The sequence below is a fragment of the Colias eurytheme genome, chromosome 21 (genome assembly GCF_061535395.1).
Source record: "Colias eurytheme isolate Ceu_HAF_F1 chromosome 21, ilColEury1 Martin Lab GWU primary, whole genome shotgun sequence".
NCBI classification, from domain to species: Eukaryota; Metazoa; Arthropoda; class Insecta; order Lepidoptera; family Pieridae; genus Colias; species Colias eurytheme.
In genome coordinates, this window is record NC_143000.1 from 8222609 (window position 1) to 8237101 (window position 14493).

The following is a 14493-nucleotide window of genomic DNA, read 5'->3' on the forward strand; positions in this document are numbered from 1 at the left end:
TCACAGACACAATAGAAAATCTATTGTGTCGTAGACCGATCAGCCGTTCGGGGCTCAATGGGTTAATATTATAAAGCTGAAGAGTTTGTTTGTTTGAACTTGCTAGTCTCAGGAACTACTTGTCTTATATATAAAATTCTCGTGTCACAATGTTAGTCTGCATACTCCTCCGAAACGGGTGGACCGATTCTCATGAAATTTTCTGTGCATATCGGGTAAGTCTGAGAATCGGCCAACATCTATTTTTCATATGTACGGACCGCTAGTAATATTTATATAGGTTTGATAATAATAATGAATAAACGCCTTACAAAAAAGTAGCAAACATGCTAAACATGAAATATTATTTTAACAATCATAAGGCGCAAAAAGTTTAGAACAACTAGTTACGTATTAATTGAACTCATACGTATTTACCCCGTTGCCGGAATTACCCCAATGCACTTAGGCTTTTTTATATGATACACTATGATGCACATTAATTGTAACACTCCGATTAATTCTGATAGATGGCGATTCTTTATAAAAAAAAACTAGCTGGTTTTAACGGCATTACTCTGCTTCTCTTGTTCTTAGCGTGATAATATATTACCCGACCTGTTAGTAATATTCATGCAAATTTTGAAGTAATTCCATGCCGTACTTTTTTAGTTAAGCTCGGACATACAGCCAAATAAACAAAATATCTAAAAATTATATTTTAGATTGCAGATCACACCCCAAGTGTTCTATCGAAATAAAATATAATATGTATTGAATGCACAGTTTTGACTTTCCTACGATTTTATTATACCTATGTAAAGGTGTGACATTATTTAGCAGCTATTTTTTTTTTGTTAAAGTGCGAGTAAAGTCGCGCAACAGCTAATATATTTATTATAATAAATGTTTCCGTGGACCGTGGCTGATGAAATCAGACTCATTATTGATATCTTTCCTAAATAATATTCATTACAAAGCCGAGTGTTTGAACAACGGATCAACGAGCTAATCTCAGTGGATCAAAAAATTGCAATTCGTATAAATTTCAAACAATCTTTTACACCTTAGTTTACACATTAAATAAAATAGTCGCCAACATAATCTTCACGTAAGTGTTCTAGCAAAGTGTATAATAAAATTTGTATTGTTACATAAACGCTGAATTATTCATAAACACAAACCAAGATGATAAAAAATTTGCTCTTATAAAATCTCGTTAGTCGATTAGAAGCGTGTGTCAGTGTCTACTCGCTTAGAGGTCTCTGTTAAAATAAATAGTCATAAATTAAAATATTGAATTGAATTAAAATAAAAATTACATCGTCACTTGACCAGTAACTGCTCTGAAGTTAGCCGCAAAAATAAATGCAAATATTATCCTGCATCGGATAGAAAGGGATGGACGGATAAACATCTTCAACTTCAGAGCGATCGTCCGAATAGTTTGAATGAGAATTTAAAATTAAATGCGGTTTAAAAAAATATAATTCGAGACACACGCACACATGAATACAGTTTTATTGTTGCATAACAATATTCTGATAACATATCATTGAAATTATAGGATAGGATAGGACGTTCCACCTCGATTAATTGCAGAAAATATTGTGTTAAGAAAATACGTGTATTGTGAACGAATGTCAGTTTGCACCTTTTGATTAGCCAGGTTTGTATAATTTTATTTATTTCTATTCTTTTTTTTATTATTAGAAATTGCAATTTTTTATAAATTAAATAGCAAATGAAATCAAAATTCATTTTGCAAAATAAAACAAGTCAAATATGTGTAGACCGTATAATTAACAATATTTTATCACATATGTAATGAAAATTATGTGGACACCCTCAAGTCCATTCTTGTTGCAATCAAAGTCCTAGGATAATAGTTTTCTTTTAAAATATTTTATATAATTTTCTACACAACAAGTGACGCGAATAATTATGAATTATATAACTCAGGTAAGGGTAACTACCTACTGACAAGAATCAAGATGCTCTATGGTAAACTAAAAATATTGTGATTCCCTATTTCGCGCGATTCGATTTTCTTATAACAAGGCAAATAGTAGGTAGAAACATAGTAGATAGCCAATATATTTCGCTTCCTTTTCATAATATTTATATCGAATTCACCGGAAGGAAGTTACCGCGGTAAGTTTTTTTTAAAATAATTAATGTACTTATATCTCAAACACAAAAAATTGCTCCTTAAATGCTCCATCAGAATCTGTAATTGCTCCACTTCTACAATTATTAGTTTATTTATAATTAATTTGATATTATAACTGAAAAGTTTTAATTTACTCTTTAGATACCTACCTAAAATTAAAACTGACGCACCAACGAACATGCAAATTTATTTATTTGTGTACCTACTAACTAGTAATATTTTTTTTATTTTAATAGGTTTAGTCATTCAGTATTAAGTAATATATCTTTTATTTTAATTTAAGTAATAGTCTAGACAATCAGTATTAAAATGGAGGTCCAAGAATATCCCGTAGAAGCAGAATACAAGAAAGGCACGGGTGTCACTCCTGACGATGTAGCCAAGATTCGGAAGTGGTTGCAAACTCAACCACATCTACCAGAAAAATATATTACAGGTATTTATATTTATTTACTTTATCAAAATATTTGAATAAAAATGACCAAAATAACACTTTAACCAGATTCTGTCGTAATAAAAAAACTTCTCTAATTGTCAGAAATAGTTTTTTAAGTAGGTACCTAGGTAGGTAAAGAAGTGATTTTGTTTTTTTTTTCTCTTAAAATCTGCAAAATCACTTCTTTACGGGCTTTACCATGAACATCGTTTACATAGGACTTATATTATAATAATAATAGTTAAAAAAAACTAAAAAACACGCTTTTAGTTCGGTTTTCTATAAAACGCGTGTTTTTTATTTTTTTTAACTATTATTTATTTTATCAAATTAGTGTATTGTCATCGGTCCTAAATAAATGTAAAAAGTTTGAACGAAATCTGGCCGTTTAAAGTGGGTCAAAATCGCGCCCAAAGAAGTCGGTTACAAACATACAGGTGTAGCTAATATAAAGCGTGTAATAAAAAAATGTTTATAAACTTGAATCTGTACAAATTACAGAGCATTGCTCTGATTCTCTCTAAAGTTCTAAACCATAAATGTGGTTCAAAAAATGATCTCAATTATAATTAAGAGAGATCGGTAAAATATTTACAATTATAATTAAAAGATCTGTATTTTAATATGTGTAACATTTCAGATTTAGACATCATCCACGCGTATTACAGTTGCAACAATAGCATTGAAGTCGCCAAACAATTAATGGATCTAAATTATTCTTTACGAACCCTCTTCACATCGTACTTCAAGGATCGTGTATTTGACTCCAAGATGGAGGGGATATTACAAAGACAGTATGTAACGAAATTGCATATTATATTTTAAAGAGAAAAAGTGTAATTGTTCTAATTATTTATAGATGGATATACAGGGTGTCCCACTATCGGTATACTAAGCGCGAAGGGACTTGTAGTTTTGCATACATTGATCACGTAAAAAATACTTAAACAAAAAAATTACGTCAAAAATTTTTTGCTAAATTTTTCCTTAAAATCCATGGTTTCTTCTCTAACTTCGCGCAACCGGCATATACCGCTTCGCTACTGTGAGCATTTTATTAATGATAAAATAATCTTAAAAGAAAGCTCACGTGCGGGCGGCATAGTTGGGCGGGTTGCTTGTTAGGGGTGTACATATAGAGTTTTAAGAATTCATCTATTTGAAAATAAAATGCGTCTGGAATTTTATAAGTATTTTTTACGTAGGTACTCAGCGTATGCAAAACTATAACCTCCTTTGAGCTTAGTATACCAACGGTGGGACACCCTGTATATATATACATTTTACTAAATATTTTTGTAAAGTAAAAGATCGACTTTATTATGTATAAACTAGCTTCCGCCCGCGACTCCGTCCGCGCGGAAAAATTGAGAAAAATTAAGATTTATTTTTTGCTACGTATTTTTCCGGGATAAAAAGTATTCTATTTTATGCCCAGGATATTAAGGTATAATAATTATACCAAGTTTCATCGAAATCGAACCGTTAGTTTTCACGTGATGTCTTCACATACGTCTGTATGTGAAGACGTCTCGTCTGTCTAAACAGACAAAAATGTTTTTAATCACATATTTGGGTTTGGTATCGACCCAGTAACACCCCTATTTATATTTCTATATTTTCAATCACAGAACAATAAAAACAAATAGAAGTGTTTTAATGTCATAATTAGCTGGAAGAGATCACTATTAAGTGATAAGGCCGCCAAAATAGTTGTACTCTGTTCTATGTGTATTGTGTAAGTATGTAGTTCTAAGGCTTATGTACAACTATTAAAGAGTTAAATAAATAAATAAATAAATATGAAAACCAGTGTCGCCAAACCCACACATTTAAACCGATAGTTATACATTACACTACAAGTAAACTATGACTTTGATTGGACTGCTTAAGGTGATGAATTAATTTTTCTAACATTTACGGCCCTTTTTAAACCTTCGTAATTTTTATATTATTAAAGTTGTCGTGATGAAAATTCTTGACAAGAAAGTTCAATAGTAACACAATACGTCTACCGTTTTAGAAACATGATTCCATGATATTTTCTCGATAGAAAAAAAATACAAAGTTCTCATTGTTATTTTTTTTTAATCTCTGGCATCTTCAAAATAACAAACGTAAAGTTACGACTTTTTGGATATTAACTATAAAACATACAACCTATACGTCTACCGATTTAGAATTTTGAAATATGCGATGGTTTTGAAATAAACAAGAAATACTTGAAATTAGCGCGCGACCAGCCAATATAGCGAGAGCCGCCCTGTACCTTCCCACCCCGATCGCTGCACGAGTCATTCCCGCTACGGCCGTCACACGGGGAACTTGTGTCGCTCGCGCCATCGTAAAAAAGGGTGACAACACAATAAGACAAAATGAGACAAATGGGGACAATAAAGAAAATAAGAAGAAGAAACATAAAGGTTGGAGGAAAAAGAATGCTTACAATTGGAACAAATTAATGAAGTAAGTTGGTTTTATTTTAAATTTGATGATAATTGTATTATAGACGATGTTTGATATGTACCCCTGTTTTAAGTACATAACGAATGTGTAAGATTTTTTCATTTATAGCATAGATAATCTTTTCAGAAATCCGGAATCCAGAAGGAAAATAAACCCACTGATTGTTCACAATGTGAACCCACTCCTTCGTAAGTACCTTTATTCAGTCAAAAATGTATGTTATCAACGCTCTACTGGTTTTATCGCATGATTCCATTTTTAGCAAAAAGCACCAAAGTGCAAAGAAATAAAAAATCATGGTGAACTTAGTGGAAGTATGGTGGCCGTAATATGGAACAGGAGCTCATTGGAGTAGTATTATATTTAAAAAAATACGAAAAAATTTCAAGAATTACATTTCTTAGTAGGTGGTAGATAAGTATGTTGTATAAAGAATTTGATGTTGATATTTATTTCATTTATACTTACTACACCTGTGCGGGAAATTGCTTAGTACTAAAACAGGTTTATATTCATATTTACATAGTAATGTGAGTTTTCATTTCGAAAAATTTTGTGTAAGTATATTAAATTGAGTTCCTGGGTGATCTGGAAATATAGTTGGGCCCGGAAGATGGCGCTGCAGTCACTCCTCCTAATCACATGAACCGATTTGGATGAATATTTGTGTGCACATTTCATTGTTGTGGGATGATTGGTTGATTCGTTTTCACATTAGCTAATATTATGTATTTTTGTTGTAAACTTAATTTAATGTTTATAATACATTATTATTGGTATAAATAAGCCAGTGTTCGTCTCACATTGCTGTACCTGCCTACCTATCTTCTACCAGGGCCTAACTTTGTTCTGGCTATTTTATTTTGATTATTTGTAATGAATAATTACAATTATAATAGAGTGCAAAAAATAAATACATGCGTCAATATATTTTGTGTTTTTTTAAAACAATTTTTTTATTTAAAAAAATATCATTCCGACCGCGGCTTTGCCCGCGTGGAATTAGGTTATATCGTGAATCCTGTTTTTTCCCACAGAAGTGTTCAGTTCGGATAAAAAGTATCCTATGTGTAAATCCAGGCAATTAGCTATATTTTATCAAAATTGGTAATGTAGTCTTGACGTGATTAAGTAACAACTAACAAAAAAATATACAAATTAACATCCAAAGTTTCGCATCAGTTTTACTGTATTAGTGATATCTTCCACTCTTGACTTTGACTGAGAAGAATTAGGGTTTATAACTTCTTTCAGAAATAGTACCTTTCATTTCTGGGCATGATGTAATATCTACGTCAGCATCAAATTCTATCTAAATCAATTCAGTAGTCCGCGTTATTGAGTAGTGAGTACTATTTCATTTTTTCAGAGTAACAATATTTTTTGTTATTTTAAAGATTATTTATAACCTGTATTATTTTGTAAAAAAGTAAACATTACGAAATGATAATAATTATTAATAATGTCTAAGTAGTTGTTAAAAAGAAGATTATTTGTTTATAAGCAAGAAAATAAAACCAATAAATCAACAATTAAATAAATGTATGACAATATTATAACTGTATGACGACTCCATACATGTTTGTCCCGAGTCGGCCAGCGGCAGCGCGGCGAGTTTGCAAGAATGACTTCGCGCACACCCGCGTTCGCGATAGCGAGCTATTAGACTCCGCCCGCCAAGCAGTGGATTTTTTTTTGTGTATCGTCTTAATTTGAGTAAAAACTGACTTAGGTTATAAATTCAGCATTTCAATATGTACCCTAACGCACCATGTTACGGTTTATTTTAGTATAACATCTCTAGGTATATTAGCTGTTTTGTTTCTCATTGCACAGAAATTCCAAATTCGAAAAACATTCAGCTACTCTACAACAGAGGGCGTTAGTTTTCAATAGATATAACTTTGAACCTCAACACCTAGAGATAAGGTTGAAATTTGTGTCACTCAACATTAATGACATTAACTTGATATTTATCTGATGCTATGCTCTGAGGGATGTCAGCCTTGTTATCGATATCGAGATATCGATAATTCACAAATAAATATTTTTTGTGTATTTTTTTTTTCTTTCTATTATACGAGTATAGTATAATGTGTCACATTTTGGAGTATGTTTATTACTACTAAGTACGTCTTTTTATATTATTATTATTAAATAAAAAACGGAATAGAATAGTATTAATCTATATTTACAAAATACAAACAGAAAATATGCATTATTTTAAATCTTGGAACTGCCGTAGGTTTGCTGTATCGGTGGCCTTTGTTAGACTGCTTAGTGCTGTTCGGCATTCAGTTAACTCGTCACGTTGCATTTATCCATTTCTCTTTTAAATTAGCCTCTTTGGGAAATCTGTAAATAAATTGGACAAATGAAAGCTAAGGAAAAATAAAATAAAATTTAATATTTATAATGTTTGTCTTTTCTAAAGTATCGATACTGTCGATATGCGCCACAAGCATCACTAAAGCGACATTCGTTTGTTTATTGCAATAATATTCCAGAAATTCTTGTTTGCTGTTCAATCTATAATAGTACTAATTTCTTACGGATTAAGGTTCATTTTGACTAGATATTTGTATACAATTTTGACAAATTACAAGCGAAGATATAACATAAAATATTATATGTAAAATAAATAAAAATAAGACTTACCGATGGTATGAAATGCCTCCATTGCTGATATTATTTCGTCTGCTATCATTTTTGCACTCTAATACCGAACAACACGTCCTAATTAATGAATAAATACGGAAAAAAGGTTTGACAGCTGACAACCGACTCGAATATTTTTCTGCGCACAACTGAGAGCAAGTTATGTAGGTGATCTTACCTTACAAGTGACACGTGGGCCACGCCCACATCACACTTCTATCTACTTTACTGTTCTGTGTTTTCAATGTACAGAATTGACACTTCTACAGATTTATTATATAATGTATAGAATATAGATGACTATAAAATCTTGACCAATAGCAATTAAAGTACGGTCTACAAGTTTACAAAATTTAAATGAAAATCCGTAACAATTTTCTAAATCAACAAAATCAAGAAAAAAATGTAGTTAACTAGTTATTTTATAATTTTTAATTTGATTGAGGAAATTTATTTATATTTTTTCAGATTATTCGTATTCCTCCCTGGAAAATCAAGAGACGGTAATACAATTTTGTACACTCATGGATTGAATACTGACCCAAGTTTATTCGACGTCGCTGATAATTTTAGGTTTTTATGCACATTTTAATTTTATGGCAAAACTGTTCATGAAGTTTTCTTTACAGTTTTATAAAAAAAAGGATTAACGAAATCGGTTCTGCCGTTCTCGAGTTATGTGCTTGTATGTTTGTATATAATGTATTTATATATATCTCTTTGGCACCTTATACAGCACACATTTTAACATTTTTATAATAATAATTCTTGTTTAATACTTGTGGCAAAGTCATGCTTATATTTATTAAATAAATAAATTATTTATGGATATTTTAGGGCATTCTTCTTAACTATAGACTTCTGGCAATACGAATGTGGAACAGCCCCAGGCCTGGAGCTGGTGGTCAACTTCGAAAATTACAACATGAGCCATGCGCCGAAAATAGACCTTAAAAACATACAGCAGTTCTTGTATTATGTACAGGTTAGTTTCCTTTCTATGTCTAATCTAAGAATTTTATACTTTGTACTACTTATTTAGTATTTCCCACAATTTTTCCCAGACAAAACTCGTACCTATTAATTAGCATACCTACGTGTGCATACGATGAACGATAATTAGTATGTTGCTAAAATCTGAGCTAGACATAAGATAAACATTTTGATTAGACAACATTAGAGACAACAACATAGATTGGCAGAACATATTATTTTATGAGTCGTTTGAAACTTTGAATTTTACCTAACAAAATTCAGTCAGACAGACATACAAAGAAAGATATCGATAGTAAAAACTAAAAGTACACGCTTTAAGGGGGCGCATAAAGCAAAATAACCAATCTTCTATTAGATGATACGTGTAATATGCAAGACCAAATCTAAAAAATAAAATATATATCAAACTAGATGATATGTTCAACGATTCTGTTTAATCAAAAACATAAAATATTAAAATTGACTCGATAAAAAAAAATCACCAAGTTAGCTCTAATTTTCACACTTTTACGTTTTCTACTTGACATGGTAATACTTATTATGATTTTTTTTTCATAAACAATTATATTAAAACATTTGCAAGATATTAGTCAGAGCATTTTGTGTAATTACTTTTAGTTTTGGTTTTATCTGCGATAAACCACTTTTATCGTGACAAAATCAAACGTTTATCTCGAGAAAAAAAGAGCGCCAAAAGTGGTTTATCGCAGATAAAACCAAAACTAAAAGTAATTACACAAAATGCTCTGACAAATATCTTGCAAATGTTTTAATATAATTGTTTATGAAAAAAAAAATCATAATAAGTATTGCCATGTCAAGTAGAAAACGTAAAAGTGTGAAAATTAGAGCTAACTTGGTGATTTTTTTTATCGAGTAAATTTTAATATTTTATGTTTTTGATTAAACAGAATCGTTGAACATATCATCTAGTTTGATATATATTTGATTTTTTAGATTTGGTCTTGCATATTACACGTATCATCTAATAGAAGATTGGTTATTTTGCTTTATGCGCCCCCTTAATAAAGATAAACTCGTGAATTAATTATTGTATGGTCACCGTAACTTGTACAAAATGTAAATTAATTTGTCCGTTTAAAGTGGATCAAAATCGAGTTTAATGAAGGTTAAACTGTATTTTTATATAACCTTGTAGCTAATAAAAAAATGTTAATTACAGCGAATTCTATCGTATTATAAACAAGTTACAAATAAATAAATAAATACTGTTAATAAAATTAGTAATTACATACAATAATGTTCACGATACACTGAAAAGTTTGAATTAATAATATACTTAGTTAACTACAAGGAAAAAACTTATTTTTCAAGGTTGGTAACAATGAATCGCTAAATGTATCGCCAACACAGACAAAATAATATAATTATTAAGCCAGACAGAAATGTGCTAATTTTTACGTGTTTTTCAAAATTTGGCAAATCATCGTTAAAATGCTGAATTATGATAATCCAATAGATAAAATTTATTTTAATTTTTTATAGCATTCAAATACTTTTTAAACATGAATTTTTAAAGAATATTATAAATTCGATCGAGTATTAAAAAAAAAAAATTCTGCGTGGGAATTGGGAACCGGTCGGTTAAAAATAGTTTTAATAGCTTTATGTTAATAATATGCTTTTAACTTTTTAGAAATAGTTATCTACCTACCTAATACTACCGACCTATTTACTGACCTCCTTTTTCGTTTCCGAATAGACTAAAATAATTTGGAAAATCCAAAAGTGCACGCCTCATAATTTTTTTTAATAAATATTTATTAATTATTATTTTTGTTTATTTAATAACAATTAAACCACATCGAATCAGACCCTGAAAAATGAAAGGGTTCTATTCCTGAGCATACTCAAGCGTAAGAGAAAAAAAAAGACTCGATTAGTAAAGTATTTCGGTCGCTATCGTGTTAACAAGAAAAAGGATCCGCACATACAGACACACGGACGTCCAAGACAGAACTTTTTTAAACTGTTTTTTAACTAGTTTAAATAACAAAAATGACATCAAAAATATCATGAACGTTAAAAATAGTGTTTCTTCTTAATATGTGTGTGTATGTATTATCTTACAAGTGCAATGTATGATACATAAAGACATTTTAAGTTTGAAAAATCAGATGTTTTGCGCGAAGTGACAGTAGTACCCACCTCAACGCTTCGCTTATGAGGCGTGCAAAAACATGATTAAAATCGTTTAAGTAATATAAGAGTATTATTACAAATAGTAAACACTAAATTATTGTAATATAAATATTTTCAATCATTAGTTAAAAGTTTACCGTCGGATATATTTTTAATCCCATCAAAAACATCCTGTAAAAAACCCAAGTCTCGCAGCTCAGTCTTTCTACCGTCAAAAGTTGTGAGATCCATGTAATACCAAGTCGGTTAATCTATTTAGTGTCTACTTGAAGGACCTTGTGTCTTAAGTTATTACATAAGTTATTATCATGCCAATATTAAAAATATTTAACGTTTTAAACAAATAGATCGACTTGGACATCGCTTGATTTGATTATTAGTATGTATCACACTACACAGCACGACGGGCCAGCGACCAACAGGAACGAGAGATTCAATCGCGTGAGGCGCGAGAGACTAAAGAATCTAATATAATATTGTAATATTCATTTTGATTTCATGATCGGTGAGTCAGTGAGTGACAAAATTTAGAAACTTTAACAAGTTGTCATTCTTAAACTACTGGTTCAAATTGACTGAAATTTTAAATATTCCGTGTTTATACAATGCCGGATTAGTTACTGAAGATTCAGGTTTCTTGCTTTATCCACAACCGAATTATAGGGGGTCGAAAAAGGCCCGAATTGCTTCGAGAAAAGGATGGTACGGCCGTGCCGCTTTTTTTTTGCTCGACTTGGCGGGGGCACTGCCGTGCCCCCAGATATTGTGTTATTACACAAAATTGGAAATTTAATTCAAGGTTTGAGAATCGGCCCTTACTTGTGCCTTAATGAAGCAATTAATATCCAAACATCATTATCAAAATCAAATATTTTTAAATCCACTATGTCAACTGATACTCGTTTTGACATTCCGTAAAAAAATTTGGACTTGGAATATTAAAATAGACCAATAGGTGATTTAAATATCTTTAAATGCGTATCTAATAATTATCTTGTTTATTATTTTTTTATTATAATAAATTTGTCGTGATATTTACATAGGTAGGTATATCGATACACGATTCACCCACTTTTAAATTTATATGTACAAATACCAGCTGTTATATTGTAGAACTATGAATACTATTAGGCGCGTTCCAGTGTTACGCGTAGTCGAGAAACACTGTCCACGGCCCACACGTACATTGGATACGCGTACAGCTCCTGTACGGGCCGCCGCCCGCCGCGAACCTGTACGCGAGGTCAATCGATCCCGAACGTTTCGCGAGTCCCATCATACGCGTACAGCTCCTGTACGGGCCGCCGCCCGCCGCGAACCTGTACGCGAGGTCAATCGATCCCGAGCGTTCCGCGAGTCCCATCATTCGCCATGACTCCGACAAAGTAAGCGGTTGCGTGCACCACCACTGCTGCGGCGTTAGTCATTATTCAACACATTTTAAATAAAAAAAGTAGAAACAAACGGAAATTGCCTGCCATGCATCTTGGCGTAAATCATTATTTCTATAATGAAGTAGTGTGCTATCCCACAAGACCCGCTAAAATTCATAAAGTTGAATCAGTCTTTTAATATTTTCATTATTAAAACTCGAAGAGCACGCGAGTTTATTCATTTTGCTGTCCAAATGTGGCGTAGCCGGTCTCGCGAGTTCTCTTTGAGGCGCGACCAAACATGACGATCGGCTCGCACTCAAGTTGGCTCGCGCGGTACGCGTACCCCAAGAGTGAACGCGTAGCAGGTATGAACTAGGCGTTCCGGATACGCGTAAACTAAGAACGCGTACCAGGCTACGCGCAATCCGTACGCAGCTTCAAAATGTAGCCAATTAGCCAGAATTTACTCGCTTACGACATTGAGGTAGATATTATAATTATTACTTCGTATAGAGCCACGAACAAAATCTGTGCGACAAGCGCGGCGGGCGCGGGTTGGCTAGTGAGTCACATACTTTGTAGATTTATATTCTGCCTCTTATTATTTATAAATTAAAACCAATCAATGTAACAAATAAATATTGTTTATCTTATTAAAAAAATATGAATAAAACTTATCAATTAAAACCAATAAATGTAACAAAAAAAAATATTTGAGACGATTGACTCTAACTCGTGTTACAAATAGTGTAGTAGCGATGTCCTCTCTAGTACTTAGTACATAGTAACTCAATGGCTAACGATATTTAAATCTTGCCATCTTACTTTGATGCCTAAATGTGTGTGCTGTTTTTTTAAGATCGAATGTTCTCATGGTAGGTAACTCTCGGTAGAGAGTCGTTTATTCCTTGCTAGGTAACCTATACATAAAGCTGAAAGTATGATAGTAAAACTACAATAATATACCTAATAAATTTTCAAAATTAACTTACTGCTCAGATTTACACATTCTTATATACAGTTTTATTTATTTCAGAAAGCAATACCAATAAAACTAAAGAAGATACACTTGCTGAATGCGCCGCCATTCATCGAGAGGCTGATGAATATGATGAAGCCATTTGTGACGAATGACTTAGTTCATGTTGTTCTACCACACTCTGAAGGGTTTAAGACTTTAAAAGAATATATTCCAATTGAAGCTTTCCCAAAGGAAGTTGGCGGAAATAATAAGCCGCTAGATGAATTACTTGGTAAGGGTTGAATAAAGATTAATGTTGAGTCAACATATTGTACCTATTATTTAATTGAGAATAGAGTTTGCGAATCCTTAAAAAATTAAGAAATGATTTTTAATGTGTGAATTTTTAAATGTGTTTATTTGAAATGTAAATAAAGATAAACTGAGAAAATGTTAGATATAATATAATATTATGATAATATTGCAAATATTGAAAATATAGATACATATAAAATCCATCCTCGGTAAAATGCATCTGTGATCTGTGGTAAAATACATAAAAAAAATATTAACATTTTTTTACATTACGATAATTTTATACAATAAAACAAATATTTTTAGGCACATTACAACAATAGTAATTTGATTTCGTTTTATTTCCAGATGATGTATTAAATAAGTTGCGAGCGAACAAAGCTTTCTTCGAAAATGAAAATAAGAAGAGAGTGGTGGAGTCCCTGAGGCCTGGCAAACCGAAAACTTACACAGATATATTTGGGGGTGTAGAAGGGTCTTTTAAAAAACTTGATATTGATTAGTAAATTATTTATAACACTGATTAATTGGTATCTATTATTTAATCTGCGTAATAACAAACCTTCATTATATTCATACTTAATATTATAAAGCTGTAGAGTTTCTTTGAACTTGCTAATCTCAGGAACTACTCGTCCGATTTTTTAGCCCATTTATCGAGAAAGGCTATATGCGAATTGCGATATATCATGATGCTAAGAATATTAGATATTCTTAGCATCATGATATATCATGACCAACAGGAGCAATGCAGGTAAAACCGCGGGACACAGCTAGTAACTTATACTTAAAATTATTACTTATATAATGTCCTATTGAATTTAAATCAGGAAATAATATGATTAAATAAAATTAACCAGTCACGAAACCATCAAGCCCACGTTTAACCGGTTATTCAATTTTTTATCTCCTGCGTATAATAAGTAGCTATTTTGGCGTTAAATAAATTAATTCAATACATAGGTAATCT

General features: G+C 31.6%; 1 protein-coding gene and 1 long non-coding RNA gene across 2 annotated transcripts; one reads left to right on the top strand and one right to left on the bottom strand.

The window, feature by feature from the left end:
- Nucleotides 1–1209: 1209 nt before the first annotated feature.
- Nucleotides 1210–14050, top strand: LOC149899318 (alpha-tocopherol transfer protein-like). The gene is made up of 7 exons (XM_090114384.1): nt 1210–1648; nt 2436–2588; nt 3229–3382; nt 8181–8285; nt 8550–8697; nt 13284–13500; nt 13872–14050. The coding sequence occupies exons 2-7, from the start codon at nt 2462–2464 to the stop codon at nt 14024–14026; spliced, it is 906 nt and encodes a 301-aa protein (XP_089970510.1). The 5' UTR covers nt 1210–1648; nt 2436–2461; the 3' UTR covers nt 14027–14050.
- LOC149899319 (uncharacterized) lies at nt 7225–7925 on the bottom strand. The gene is made up of 2 exons (XR_016457958.1): nt 7713–7925; nt 7225–7409 (listed from the first exon to the last, which is right to left on the bottom strand). It is a non-coding gene; the product is annotated as an uncharacterized LOC149899319 (long non-coding RNA).
- Nucleotides 14051–14493: the final 443 nt, after the last annotated feature.

Excerpts from the sequence above, each read along its gene's own strand:
- LOC149899318 (XM_090114384.1), top strand. The coding sequence starts at position 2,462 with ATGGAGGTCCAAGAATATCCCGTAGAAGCAGAATACAAGAAAGGCACG. Across the intron at positions 3,383-8,180 it reads GAGGGGATATTACAAAGACA|ATTATTCGTATTCCTCCCTG; the intron begins GTATGTAACGAA and ends ATATTTTTTCAG. Across the intron at positions 8,698-13,283 it reads AGTTCTTGTATTATGTACAG|AAAGCAATACCAATAAAACT; the intron begins GTTAGTTTCCTT and ends TATTTATTTCAG.